Source organism: Ciconia boyciana, chromosome 8 (genome assembly GCF_034638445.1).
Source record: "Ciconia boyciana chromosome 8, ASM3463844v1, whole genome shotgun sequence".
Classification (NCBI taxonomy): domain Eukaryota; kingdom Metazoa; phylum Chordata; class Aves; order Ciconiiformes; family Ciconiidae; genus Ciconia; species Ciconia boyciana.
The window spans coordinates 8,328,379-8,343,395 of NC_132941.1; the positions used below are offsets into that span (position 1 = coordinate 8,328,379).

A 15,017-nucleotide genomic window follows, 5' to 3' on the forward strand; every position below is an offset into this window, starting at 1 on the left:
TAAAATGTATTTATGGATGCGATTTGCTGTGAGGCTTCTCCCTAAAGTGCATGAATTCTCTATTCATCTCTGTTGAAAGAAAACTTTCTTACTCAGCCTAAAGTAATTTCTTTATTGGAGTACGTCTCCTCCAAGGGATCTGGTCCTGGGACTAGATTCAGAAGCTCATTTGAAGATTTTGTGAAGGGAGTGTCCAGGGCCCAAGTGCACTAGTAGACCTTGATGACTCTGACCAGCCTCACCCAGGGCTCCCACCCACACCCTCTGCCCATGGGCCCAGGACCTCTATTTAAGCTCTGTCCTGGCCACTCAGTCCCTGTCTGAGCTCTGTTGTAGCACGGCTCCAGCTCAGTCACTGGTGTCTGTGCTTTGCTGTGAACTCTGGTGTTCCGGATCCTGACCCATGGACAGACCTCCTGGCTTGACCCAGACCTGCCTCATCACCACAAACTTCTCTGATCTGGATGCATGGTTGAACCTGTCTGTCCCCCCAGCCTAGGCATGACCTGCTCAGGTACTGTGGGAGGGGACCCTGGCTGGCAAGGCCCTTGCTCTGCTGGCTTCCATATCAAGCTCAGCTCCCCATCTTTTTAGGGAGCAACTGGTCCTTTCTCTCCCTGACAGGGAGAAGCTCAAGTCTTTGAAAAGGAGGGATCCAAAAGAGAGGATTTTTTGGGTGGCTCGCAACCTGCAAATCTGTATGAGGTCGCTTCTCCTCTGTGTGTAGTCTCTACTCAAACCCACTCTCTTCCTCTTGCTACTCAGGAAAGAGCCTTTGATGATATTTGAAATATTTTTATGTATTTCCTTCCTTTTTTTTTTTTTTTTTTTTTTTTGTTTATTCCTGGAATATCCCTTTTCTTCCTGTGGTGGAACTGAATGGTTGGCTAGGTAGGGTATTTGTATTTTCTAAATCTCCGGGCTTTCACAGAATATTTTCACATGGTATTGTTCAGGCCTGTGAATAAGTACCTGCATCTCTGAGCAAGATAATTTGGATGTCGGAAGCAATACAGCAGTGCTAGCTGAATGCATTAGTTTAAATATGTCTGGACGGTGCTATATGAACTAGTATTAGCTGGCTTCTTATTTTCACCTTCACAAAATGAAACAAACTTATTTTCCTGTGAGAGTGCTCCCATCCATCAGCAGCACGTGACTAGCTGTAACTGGCTGTGCCCAGTACTGCCACACACAGTTCTGCCTCTTAACTCCCTGCTGGTCTTTGTGTACTGTGTGAATCCCAAGGCACCCTTGAATCTGGTGTGCCACCTTGGTCAGTGGTACTTACCATCATGATCCCGTTTGCATCTCTGTCTAGTGGAGCCATGGTTTCTCTAACCTTTCTTCTTTCATATAGCCTGTAGGTTCATTGCTGGATGTTGTTTAGCACTGTGTTATATTTTCGTAGCTGTTTTTTGCTGGGATTGGATTGATTGTACTTGTATGGGGCTTTCACAGTCTTGGTACAATGACTGGTTGAGTTTGAAGCTCATCTACAGCATGAGATGAAAACTCATTCAGAGTAGATGCTTCTCTGAATGCTTAGTTCTTTCATGGCTGCTCTAAATGTGCATCTGGAAGTGATAACCATCTACTTCCCTCCTTCTCCAGAAACCACTACCGATGCAGTGCAGCTGCAGGAGGAGGCATGAGAGGAAAATGCTACTACACGCTTACCTTCAGCATCAAGTTCCCTCACAAAGATGACGTCTGCTACCTGGCCTACCATTACCCCTACACTTACTCCACAATGATGGTAATACTGATTGATATGTCCACCTCGATAAGCTAATGGGCCTGACAGTTTGGAGCTGCCTTGGGTATGAGCTGCCTGTATGGGTATCTATTTTGAGATAGTGTAGACAAATTTCTGTATGGGATAAGCTGAGGTACAAACCATTAGTCCTTATACCAGTCAGAAGATAATGCAAACCAAAGGTGTCTCCATTTGCTTGGAGTGAGAAGCAAGGGGCTAAAGGTAATGACAAGTCAGAAGTGAAAGCTGCCTGCTCCTTCTCCTGACAGAAGGTAACAGCTTGGCTTTCAGAGCTGCACCCAGCAATACCACAGTGCTGGACCTCATGTGAATGCTTTGTCAGCTGTTTGCTTGGTGCCAGTTGGAGTGTCAGTAGGCATTTGTGACACTCCCACTAGTGCTGTCAGCACAAAAACTACAAGAATACAAGTCTAAGGCTTAAATTGTATTATTGAGTCGTACCAAGTTTGCTTCCTGGGGAAGGATTTGTTTTCTACAGTCTTTTCTGGCTAGGGGTGGATGATAAGGGAATTTTCTGGGAAATTTATCCATTGTGCTTTCTCTATGATTGATGTAGGAGAGCCCAAGGTCTGAAAGGAAGGTAGGATAAAAGAAAGGAAATGAATGGTTCTGGGAGTAGCTTTGCTTCATTGTTAAAGTTGAGAAAGTTGTTACTGAAAAAGGAGACACAGTTCCAGTAGATCAGTTCCCCTTCCTTCTCCCTCCAGTTTCCATTGTCAGCACTTTTTCTGGGCAATAAATGCTGGTGTGGGTTGATGAAGTTTGGGCTCACTCTATTTTTTTACAGCGGTATCAGTTTGCCATTACCAGATATGAAAGACTATGCTTTCAAGGCAGACAATGTTCTCTCCCACTTACTAGCCATGCTGCTTGGCATGCCAGCATAGTTAGGCTTAGATTAATTCCCGCTCAAACAACAGTCTCTTGTCAACTGCTTTGCATCCCATTATAGATGTTCAAAGAAAATGCTTCCAATATCTGGGAGAGGGCCAGTCAAGCCTTCACAGTCCAAAATATGCCTGCCAGCTCACTTCTCATTAGGCTTATGGGTACCAGTTACACCTCAAAATCAATGAGGAAGAGAGTATGCTCCAGTAGTGGGGTTTGACCTATAGCCTTGAAGGCATGTATATACTACAGTCTGCAGGGGAAAAGACAAATGCAATACTGAAGAATTGTGTGGACTTATTCACCACCATACTTTATTACTGAAATGCAATGCCTCATCATTATTTTACTGTTATTGATTTCTATCTTCTGCTGACACAAAAGCAAGAGAGACTTGGAGAGTCTGTATGCTCTGGGAATCCCTGAATATCTCACCTGCTCCTGAATGAATAGAATAGAGATGAAAAAGATGTTATTCCTAGACTTGCAGGGCCAAGTCTTGAAGTATTTCACTGCCTTTTCAAATAAAATGCTCATTGAAGTTAAAGGGAATTTTGCCCCAGGAAAAGTTTCAATGAATTCAGACTCAGTAAGGGCCATAAAGTTTGGTAAATGGGAATTATGGATGGAAAAGATTGATAGATTGTCATGTCCAGCTCTTCAGCCAAAGCAAAACTGTTGCGTCTAATAATTCTAAAAGGCTTCTTTGCTTGAACTAATTTAAAATGTTGAGTGATGCAATTTACACATTTCCATGTTACTATAATTTCCACAGTAAATATACTAAATCAGGTTCGTGCACCAGTAGATTTCATTTTAAAGCATTTGTCCACTGGTGAAATATGTTGGTTTTACATATCAGTAATAAATTAAAAGTGATTACGAACCCAAGGGCTCAATTAAATACATAGTGCTTTGGGGAAGAAGATAAACTTGGATATGGAGTTAGTAATTTGAAAATGTTTTAAAATATCATATATATTTAATAGTTACAGGCATATTTACAGGAATATACATTGCAGAATCCTATTTGAACTGGATGCACTCTGCAGTTCATTACTTTTTGTCCATTAGTAATTACATTTATTTTATGAACAGTAATTTATCTATTTTTACATCACAGTGTATCTAGCTGAAATCTCTGTGGCAGCTATACCCAATTAAGTTTCACTGGGTACCAGGAACATAAGTAAATGATTATATTGAGTTCTCTGTATCTATGTGAGATCATTAGATGCATCTAATAATTGAATTTACTTTATAGAGCAGTATGTTAATTGTTTTATGACATAGATGACTGTAAATTTCAGTTCTGTGTTTGCATTCAAATGGATACTGGGAAAGCAGTCCGAAAGACGGCGAGCTCCAAGGTTTGAGGAACAGGAATGTCTTGTCCCATAAACATTGGTTAAAATTTAGCCTTGACTTGTAAAGACAAAAAGTTACCATGTAAGGGTTGTTCAGTGAATTGGTGTCATTTAGTTAAAGTACTGTTAGAACAAGTGTACATACTGTAATATACCTATTTCTACCAATTGAGAGACAACTGGTGTTCCACAAAACTTAGCAACACCTTGCGATAGGATTACTTACACTAATCTTGCCACTTGCAATTACAGTGTAAACAGAGAGAACTGCATGTCATCTGGTGTGTGGGTGGCAAGTGGCTATGTGTCTAATGAGGCGATTAGAATTTGTTCCAAAAAGTCTTTTTTTTTTTTAAGCTGCCAATTCTTTTTCTCAAATTTATCAAGAATCTGTTGGACTTAAGAATTGTTTAAAACTGCCATAAACTTGGGGGAGGGGGGTGGGGTAAAATCTCCTTTTAAAATAACTTCTTAGAAAGATGCTCTTCAAATTTCCTACTACTGATTGTACAAAATGTTGTTTCTATGTAAACTTTTTGGCTGGCTCTGGTGTGGAGTTGTTCCTGAGTTTAACTGGCATGTGCTTGACAGCTATCCAGTCAGTTCTATAAACACTCAAAACCAGTGAGTTTTCTCACGTTTCTACACAGTCCCTATTAAAATATAAGCAGTAGGCAGTTCTCTTTTGGACTTCATGTATGCATAGAAATTCCTTTACACTAATAAGAAAAGCACCTAGGAACTGTTCAGGTAAAATGATACAAGAGTAATAGTCCTCTGCACCTTCAGTGAACTGGGATGTATTCTGAATGGCTTGTGCGTATGTATGGGATGTAAAAGGTGATGATATTAACAGGCAGAAGAGAGAAGCTGGGAACTTAGCAAGAGATGAAATTAGTACCAATAATAACACACAGCTAGTGGGATAAAATCAGATTTTATACACCATGAACTAATTTATAAATCTGTTTCCTTGCTTCTTTCTCAGTCCCATCTTGATATCCTGGAACAAAATAGGAACCCCAAGAAGGTTTACTGGAGGCAGCAGACACTCTGCCAGACGCTAGGAGGAAATCCATGCCCATTGCTCACAATCACTGCCATGCCAGACTCTAAAAAAAGAGACGACTTGGAGCAATTCTGTAAGTAGCCAAATGAAGCATTAAAAAAGATGCTGGCGGCTTGCGGTCATGTCAGCAGTGGCAATGACAACCTGTTTTGTGAATATGTTGATTTTCTTGCCTTTCTCACTTTGGAAAAAGAAATCTAAATATGGGGAATAGCCAATTACACCACTTTTTAAAATTACAGATTTACACAGAGGAGGGAGGAGAGCTGACACCATTTTTTACTTCAAATGTTTCTTTAATAATCTGAATAAATGACAAATTTCAATATCAAATATCTCCAACAGCAAGAAACTGTGTTCAAATAACCAGTTTAAAAAGAAATTTGATTTTTTTGTTGTTGTTGTTCCAAATTGAAATGATTTATTTATTTTGAGGTCTCAAACTTGGGGGGGGAAAAAAAAAGTACAAGATCACTCTTTCCCAGCTGTGGACAGCAATTGAAGTGTTCTTGTCAAATTCCAGCTCCTCCAACATGCCTGGTAGATCCATCTGGACACAATATAGCTCCTTGCATTCTGTCAAAGTCCTAACTGATGGTGTACAGTCTAATGGTAAATATTATATCTGCCATGTTATATTTGAGGTGGTTATTTTTCATTGTGAAAGTCAAAGATTTAGACCTTCAGTGGCCTTGATTAACAAGATTAGGATATGCAAGTTTCTGTAATCAACAGCAAGTGATAAGAAGATTCTGGTTAGCATCACATTGTGGGTTAGCTTTGATTTGAGAGCCTAAATGACTAACTACTTATATGTAGGTTGACTTTTTTTCTTGAGTCAGTAACAAGGCATAAACTGATTTTTTTTATCTCTACTCTTCACACATGTATAACACAGGTTGAGAACTTTGAGGGAGTGTGGAAGTTTAAATTGTCTTAAGATCTTTTTGGATCTTAAGCAAATATATATCATTATCTCAACAAGGTATTAGGCTAGAAGTATCCAAAGGGGTTCTGTGATATGAACAATGTTTCTCATTGCAGAATTCTCCTTTCAGGGGTATATGGTGATACGTGGGTAGGACTCCTCATAATGTCCATGCTGCATGCATAAACTAACAGGAACCTCAAATATCAGAGTTGGTGAAAATTATTGCTCTCTTTCCTGGTTCAGGTTTAGAGCACAGTGACTGCAGTTATGCTGACATTACAGTGTAATCATCCTGAGCTCATACCTTTTTATTATAATAATTTTATTATAAATTGAGCATTTACCCTGAACTAGCAAATTTCTGAACATGAGCATGCTTTTCTAGGTTGAAATTTTAAAGCAAAATTGCCAAGTACAGGCTATGTGGGAATTCATAAGGTGCATGCACGTACACAGCTTTAATGGAGAAACTGGAGGCAGTGTCAGAGAGAAAATTGGATTGTTGGTGTTGCTATTACTCGTATTATTTACACTACAGTAGCACATACAACACGTGATTAGGGGGTTTGGCTGTGGTGACATGAAGAGATAATTCCTTCCCTTAAGCACTTTTGTTCCATGATAATGATGACACAGAACAGAAAACTAGCGGGTGGGAGTTGTGGTGGGGGAGGTCGGTTATATAAAGAAGCCTTTGGCACACTGTAGATGATCACCTGGTTAGATGTTAGCTGTTGACAGCAATTTTTAAACCTCATGGCAGAAGGTCTTAATAGAGCAACTGAAAGAAAGTAAGTTGGAATATTTTATTTGAGGATTGGAGCCATCCGGAAGAGACATGCAGTGAACAAGTTTTTCTGCCCAAGTGAGTATGCCTTTCCAATGAAGGTACAAAGCAAAAGCTAAGCTAATGTTTGGATGTATCAAAGCAAGGACTTGGAGTGGGTCAGTCACGTGATGAGCGAATGTGCTAAACACTTGAATGTAAGCACCTTTGACTTTGAAAACACTTTTGGAAAGGTGTGTTTTGTCATAGGAAAACAAAAAAAGCCAATTTCGAAATCTCCAGCGTTTTTGTAAAACAGCATTCTTGCTTTCTGACCAACCCCACAACATGCCCAGGTCTGCAGTCATGCAGATATACTGATCAGGATTTAAAAACTCTGGAAGAAAATCACAGGCCTGTACCAATGGAACTAAAGCAGGAATAGTTAAGGATGCTTTTACCTTTGGCACCAGACACAAGCAGGCAACATAATTGCATATACTAACAATATGCTAGACCGTGAACCATCTACAGTCCTTGGGGCTAGCTCTGGACTGAAACCTTATTGTGCCAGGTGTGGTACAGCACGGGAGAACGGATGGCCTTTGTGTATGCAGGACTTACAGACTATATTCAAGACAATTGAGAGGCACAGATGCTGAAATGAGGATCATGAGGAAATGACAACACAGTACTGACCAGTGCAATAATACCTCAAGAGTCACACTGCTTTTAGGGAGTATCATGATATAAATGTGACAATATTAGGAGGCATTGGCATTTTCTGGAGCACTGTATTCTCAGAGTGTATCAGAATGCATTTTGCAGTGTTAAAAGAGAGTCTCTCAGGTTTCCAAAGGTCATTAACCTGTCTGTGAAGGCACGGCTTGGCTTACTTATTCAGCACAGATTTGCTGAAAGATTCATAAATGATCTATGAACTGCTTGGACAGATACTTGTTCTGAATGTTTCAGGCTCTTGTAATATTCAGCATTTGGGTTCAGATCCCAGTTATGGGGCTGAAGTCCTCTATTTTTGAGAGAAGGAAATATCCCCTGGTTTGTGATATTATGTGAGTTCATTGGGAGCTTGTAGTTCTGACCAAAATGCCATGAAATCATGTGCCACTAAACAACTCTTCCTCTGAAGCTTTGCAATGCAATAAGTTTGAGGACTTCCTAGATCTATCCATGAGCCAATTGAACTCAATCAAAACAGAACATGTAGAAAACCCAGTTGTCTGAACTGAAATAGAAATTGTTTGGGGGAAAGAGTGCCAAGGCAAGGCAACACAGTTTCTCTCAAGTTTCCAAGACTATACAAGTAAACACCAATACTCTTAGGTGATAAAAATACTTGCTGTTTTATCAAGTGGAAGAACAGCAAGGCAGCACACCATGTTTTATGCTGTGGGGATGCCTCTAGGCAAATCTGAATAATCACGTTATGTGCTTATTTTGTTTAAGCAGCTTTGTTAATTATGGCTTTTGGGGATGCACTTAGCCTAGTTTGTGCTACTTTGTGTGGCTTTGATCAGCAGTTAATTCTCAGTTTCCTCGTCTTGTATGACATGCCCTTCTCTTTGTGAAGTGGTTTGGCTGATGGAAGGACCTGTTTGTCAATATTTTCCACGCTAAAAACATAACTCAAAAGCAACAACTTAGAGTTAAATATGAAGGGACCAAAGGGTGAAGGTTTTCCCAGTAATAACTCTCATTTGTTGGTACAGTCTCCATGCATACGTATTTCAGCTTGGGAAGTGGTGTGGATCTCCAGCACTGGGGAACTTGGCACATGGGTAATGAATAAAAATTGACAGCCCTTGTTCGTTCTTGCTGGTTCTGGCCAATTCATAGTTTTCATGAGCTATAGTCATTTTGCTTTCCTATCAAATTTGTTATTTCTCCTTTGTACATTTGTTGACCTATACCTTGAGAGATTCTTTTCAATAACGCCAGTGCCACAGGTAAAACACAAAGCTCGCCAGGACTTTGTAGCTGTTGTACATAATTGTACTTAAATGCTCTAAATCTTTCTCTAGTGTAGACACATGGGGAGTGGGAAACATCACTGATGAAGAGGCCTTGGGTGAATGAGGAGTGTTGGGAGGACAGCGTGATCAGCCCAGCAGGAGTGCAGTGGGAAGGAGTTATTGCAGTACTGGAGGTGCTGATAGAGTGGGAGCGGCCCAGGGACAACGAGGGCATGGCATCCTCTGTGTCATCTGTGCTTTATTTTCCTTGCTCAACTCTTTCAGATTGGTCTTGTCAGGCTTTTGATTAATGTGGCCCTAGGATGGTTAAATTTGTCTGAGTTAAATTTATTAACGTGCGCCTTGTTAACGGGAAGCACAAGCCATGCACGCTCGCAGGAACTGCACATTCACCACATACTGAAGGGAAGAAAAATGGGCTGCTGTTTTCCTTCATTATGCTTTGTTTATGTGAGGCTTTGATATTCACTTTAGGCTCCTTTCTCCTTCCTCTCTTTCTATCTCCCTTTTATGTGGTGGTGGTGTACGGAATAATTTTTATTAAATGCTCAGTTCTGAAACTGATATGAAGAAAGAAAGAAATGAGCCAGGAACTCTTTGGCTCCCTGTGCTTTGCATGTTGGTCATGCAACAGCACAGTTACAAACAGCACAACTTCCATTCACACTTGATCAATGTCTGTGGGTGCCTGAAGACTGCAACAGAAAGTCTGAGGCTGGTCAGTGGTCCCTGCTGGGCTTTGCAGCTCCACAGACTTGTACAAACAGAAACTGGGAGGGTCTCTCTTGTTTTTTGTTGTTGTTTTGTTTTAAATTTGCCCTTCCTGCCATCATAGGAAGACTGAGCATCCAGCAAGGAGGGATGTCTTTGCTACTCATTCTAACTGCAGTGTCCCACATAGTCTTGTGATAAAGATAAAGCCATTAGTTTCCCATTCTGACTGTGTGTGTGAAGCACCAATGGTGAGAAAAAGGGGCGTTTTTTTGTCTCCTCTGTTATCTGTCTTTACCATGTTCCTCTCTCCCTCCTCCTTATTCCTTCTTACAAAGAGTTGGACTCTGCAGATTTGACCTTCCATATTACCCACAGAGCTTTTCCTCAAAAGACTGTAGGTCTTCTCAGAATTATTTAAACCCCACCCCCCAAAAAAAAAAAAAAAAAAAAAAGACCGTTTTCTGTAAGCTTGCATGTGTCGTGAGCCTGCACGCTCCACCTGCCTTGGATATTGAATTGTCATATGTGAGCTTTAGAAAAGGAAAGAAGTTGGGGAATGGAGAGGAAAGAATGGCTGGGCAGGCATTTATTCTTTGCTGACTTTGTTCCTGGCTATGTTAGGTCTAGCCTTAGACATTGGCTGATGAGAGTTAAAGGGACTTTTGAAGGGAGAGCAATTCCCAGTGTCTTTCAGAGCATTCTCGAATGCAGAAACAGTGAGAATGATAAAGATTCCAATCTTGGTGCTGACTCCTTGCTCGATTAAGTTAATAGGTGCTCGCAGAGTTCTGATTTTCTTGGGTTTGCCACACACAGCCCAGTGAGGCAGTGTTAACAGCATGCACGTGTACTCCGTAATAGTTTGCAAACCCTTAATTCACAGTGTTATGCATGCAAATGTGCAGTATGTAACTGTGTTCTATTCAATTCCTTGGAAGACAGCTGACTTACCCTGCAAGCCAAGTATCCAACAGGATACTGTTGTAAGTGGAAGAGCAAATGGACAGATTAACTCTTCAAAGAAGTGTAAGTAAAAGATCTAAACACTCATACACAGGCGATGATAAAATTGTCTTCTAGTTAAGAAAGTAGAGGACACCGATATGTTGCTAATGTTAACAGAGTGATGGAATTAAAAACACCAAATGCAAAATGACTGATCAGAGAAGGACAGTTTACACTGTGCTGTTTTGAGCTTGCCATATGAGCATTCCTCAGGAGGTGTTCCCTGGCTGTGCACTAAGTTGGGGTGGGTTAGCTCTCGCCTTTAGTTAGAGAAGGGGAGGACATCTCTGAAGTGATGTTGAGTAGGTGCCATTCTGATTAGTGCTAATACAGAGCAATAACTGAAACAGTCCCAAAGGAATTCCTTACAGGAATGAAGATTTCGATGGGTCTAGGGTGGTACAGCAGTGCACTGCTTCAGCTGATGACCACCAGCATTGCTGCGTTCTCAGCTGGCGTGTGCATCATACATTGCCATGGGGGTTAATCCTGCATCCACTGAGAACAGTGTCACTGTGCAGAGTAGGGTGGGACAGTCATTGTTTATGGTATCACAGAAAATGTAATTGAAAAGCTCTCTTCATGGCTGGTTCTACTGTTGTGATTCCCATTAATAATACTGATTCTGCAGTGTGTTATGAGTATTCCCCCCAGTCGACACACCTGATGAGTGTCCTTTTAGCAGTGTGTAGCATTATAGAGCTGAATTGTGGGGTTTAAAGTTAAACCTAAATGTCCCAGCTAATTAGCAGCAGTGCTGAGGGAAATTAAACAACATATGACACTAGCAAATGGATTTACATCTGTAATAGCTGTCACTCTGAGTCGCTCTTCTGTCATCACATGTCATCTTTATGTAAGGCTGGGGAAACCATTATGAATATTGTCATAAAGAGATAATGACACCTGCTTACCTTAAATTTAGTCTTTTGGGGAGTTGAAACACATTTTCTGCCTGAGCCTAAGCATGTTTCTGAAGATGGAAAGAGTAACATTTTTAGGATAGGTATGGCAGGATGCTTGTGCCCTTTGAATCTGCAGATGCTCCTAGAACTAGAATGAGGGATAAAGTGAGACTAATGAGGTATGTTTACTTGGTCTCATCTTAAGCCTACAGAATCAAAAAGACATAGCTGCTGTGAGAAATAGTCCAACATTTTTAATTTGCTTGTATAAGCTATTTAGATGGTTGTTTTGCAACTTTGATCTTTTCTCAGAAAGAAACAAGCCCTTTACCTTTAAATATAATTTGCAGCAAAGAGCAATTCCTGAGCAAAGAACAGCAGAGGATGTGAATTGCAGAGGCCACTTATGCAGGATACTGGGAAATAATGATCATGTGGAAAATGTACACAGTTTAATTAAGCACATTGATTAAATCAATATGATTCAAACAGCTTAGTGATCCAATCAGCTTAATCTCATTAAATGTAATTCAGGCCTCGATAATTGATTAATAATGCATTATAGTTTATGAATTATTGACTCCCAGTTATTATAACTGTGCCTGCTCCCTGCGTGGCAACGTGTTACCTGTTAATTATGAAAGGCTCAAGCTCTCTTCTCTTAAATAACTTTTTCAAAGCTGGAGATGACATATCTTCTAGTGAAACAGGGATCAAATTAGATCAATGCCTTATTGGAGTTAGTCCGCCCCAAAGGAAAATGCACTCTTTAAAGGAAACTCTCATCTAATAATGTTGAAATAGGGAGGTAGAATGACCTGCTTTGATTGGTAATGATCTTTCAAGCAGCCAGAAGAACTGCCTGTAGCAATTCAGCTGGAGTGCTAACCTGGCATCGTGCTGGTTGGAAACAGTTCACAACAGCAAGCGCATCTGTTGTTCTAATGTCATTGCATGCTATACTTCCTCCAGCACACATGCACACAGTATAGCCAATGCTGCTGAACCCTTAGGTCACATTTGTATGCCAAATATAGAGCAATCCAGTTGCCCATATTTGTCTGGATGCTGAGTGGTTTCTGTGAAAAGGACCGATAGGCTTTTCTAATGGCATTTCTACACTGCAAGTGTCATACAAGAAGAAAGAACCATTGCTACCATTGATGAAAGTCTCAGGAGAGAAACCAAGAACTGAAGAAAGCCTCTGCTCCTCAGGTGGCCCCCCCATTAGACTGCATTTCCACTGAATGTGAACAGAGGATGTTGTCTCCGATTGTTTTTTCTACCTATCTAGTTACTTAACATGGTCCAAATTGCAATCTTATGCAGAAAGAGTCCACTAGCATTATTTTTCCTTAAAATATTCCATTTACAGAACCTGTTCTGTTTTTTCCTTTCATCTCTTCTCTATCTCTACTGCTCATTTGTGATTATAGTTAAAAGTGAACAGATTTTAGTGTGTATAGAAATTGAATGAGATGATTATAGCAAACTGTGGAGAAAAACATTTTTTGCTTTATTCTTATGTCTGCAATAGTGAATTTTGTATCTGTGTATTCCCTTGAATTGAATATTTGCTCCTAATTTGCAGGCATGCCAGGCAGAGGTGCTGGTTCCTCTCTTGCTTTGTACCAAACACTTTGTTTTTGGTGACAGGAAGAGTCAGATGTTGTGAAAACCATGATCCTGTTTTAATGCAGTAGTGAAGAAAGGCTGAATAAAATTGTCATGTATTCTACAGTACTAAATAATTACAGAATAGAGAAGATGATTTTTTTTTTTCTGCTTGAATAGGCAGTTTATCGAGCATCTGAAGCCAAAGCAATGATCTCCAGATATGCAACAGTGATGGTGTGCGCTCTAAATTTCTCAAGATTGTCTTGCAATTTCAAACATCTCTTCTCTCTTTCCTTTCTGATATCCCAGTCACAACAATGTGGCAGCCCATTGCAAAAAGAGCAGATAAATTCCTGCAAAGCTATGTTCCTATTTGAGTATCCAGTCTACTGCCATGAAGGTGGAAGCTGGTTGAATGGAACATGAAATTTGTGTGATAGACACATGGCTGCCTGCAGACCAAGGCCAGTGTTTTCCATGATGTATCAACTGCTCTTTGAATCCCAGCATTTGGTGGAACTGACTCAGCCAGCACAGCTTTGACACTATGGACAGCCTTCTGTGAGTTTGGAAAAATGCATATTAATATATATTGAATCCAATTAGTCAAGGCACCAAGCAATGCACAGAAAACGCTGGAAAAGGATGCTAAAAATGCCGTCAAGCATAGGCAACTGTAGTGCTTTTTGCAAAGGGAGAAAATAAATATTAGGGTAATCTCTCTCTCTCCCACCCTTTGCCTTATGCAGCGTGCTAGCAGAACAGCCATCTGGAGTGAGATAACTTGTACTGCAGTGGCTGCTCTTCATTCATCTGTAGTTTTCTGCCCTTTTTTTTTTTTTTTAAAATAACCTTCCTTCTGAAATTTGGAGATTTGTTCTAAGCCCTCCTCTTCTTAGGGGATAGTGCTGCAGAATTGTGCTGCAGAATTTTCTGAATTTTCTGCTGTTTCTTTGGTACTTGTTCTCTGAATTCTTTGAACCTTTCCTTCTTTGAATTAAACAGCCTCATTTTATCCCAAGAGACTTATAACTTTTGTATATCCTTTCCAGAGAAGAAATACTCTGATTAACAACAGCATTTTCTGGAGCATAAGTTAGCAATGTCTTCTTGGTTAGTATGGACTCGGGCTAGAACATCAGTAATGCTTAGCACTGGCTATGCTCCAGTCTTCCAGAATATCAGAGCCTTTTCTAATATATTAATGAATTAAACATCTTAAAAATCTAAGCCAGCACATATCTTAGTCATAATTATTTTCATTTGTGATTGGTTTGTCAAGTGCCTCAGAAGTGCCTTCTCACAGGAGCATGGTACTACTTGTATTTTTTTATAAGGCATTGAAAATTATGAATGAAACTGAAAAAGGTGTAGTTGTATGTATTTCTTATATTGCTTTGGAAATTTATAGCCAGCTGCTTGGAACACGCCTGTCTCACAACACCCCAGTGCCCCAGCCTTATTGCAGTGCAGCTACAAGCTTCTGTGGGCGTGATAGGTTGCCCAAATTCTTGCCTTAGCAGAAGGGGAAAAAAATTAATCTTCTCTCTCTTAGGTGGAAACACTTCCAGAAAAACGTGCAGATGCTGTGCTTCCAATGGCCAATCTGTGTATCTGGTAGAGGTATTGAAATACAGCCCAGTGGAGCCCCCAGGCAGCTTTTACTGCCTAAAATGGTGAACAAGCATTGAACTGCTACTAGGTTTCTGTTATCAACTTCAAATCATGGCATGAAAAAAACCCCCATATTTCAGAGAGCAGCACATTTCCCATGCCTGGCCATAAATTCCAGTCACACATGGTCCCATGGGGCATATGCTAAAAGGTCAATGTGGTACTGTATAAATTAGCCAGAGAAGTATTTGAACTGAGTTAAATCTGTTCTCAATGTAACAGAGATGGGCTCTGTGAGGGAGGACATAATTTTAGGGTCAGATTGACTGCAGACACTGAATATCGTTACGAGCAATATGCTTACTAA

The 15,017-nt window shown here is 40.4% G+C and overlaps 1 protein-coding gene across 1 annotated transcript in view; it reads left to right on the forward strand.

Moving 5' to 3' along the window:
* The window catches only part of AGBL1 (AGBL carboxypeptidase 1), a 274,909-nt gene that overhangs the window by 66,764 nt on the left and 193,128 nt on the right, over window positions 1-15,017 (forward strand). The window contains exons 14-15 of the mRNA XM_072870404.1: window positions 1,615-1,759; window positions 5,024-5,177. Coding sequence (XP_072726505.1) covers window positions 1,615-1,759; window positions 5,024-5,177 — 299 coding nt within the window. The remainder of the gene's footprint in view (window positions 1-1,614; window positions 1,760-5,023; window positions 5,178-15,017) is intronic.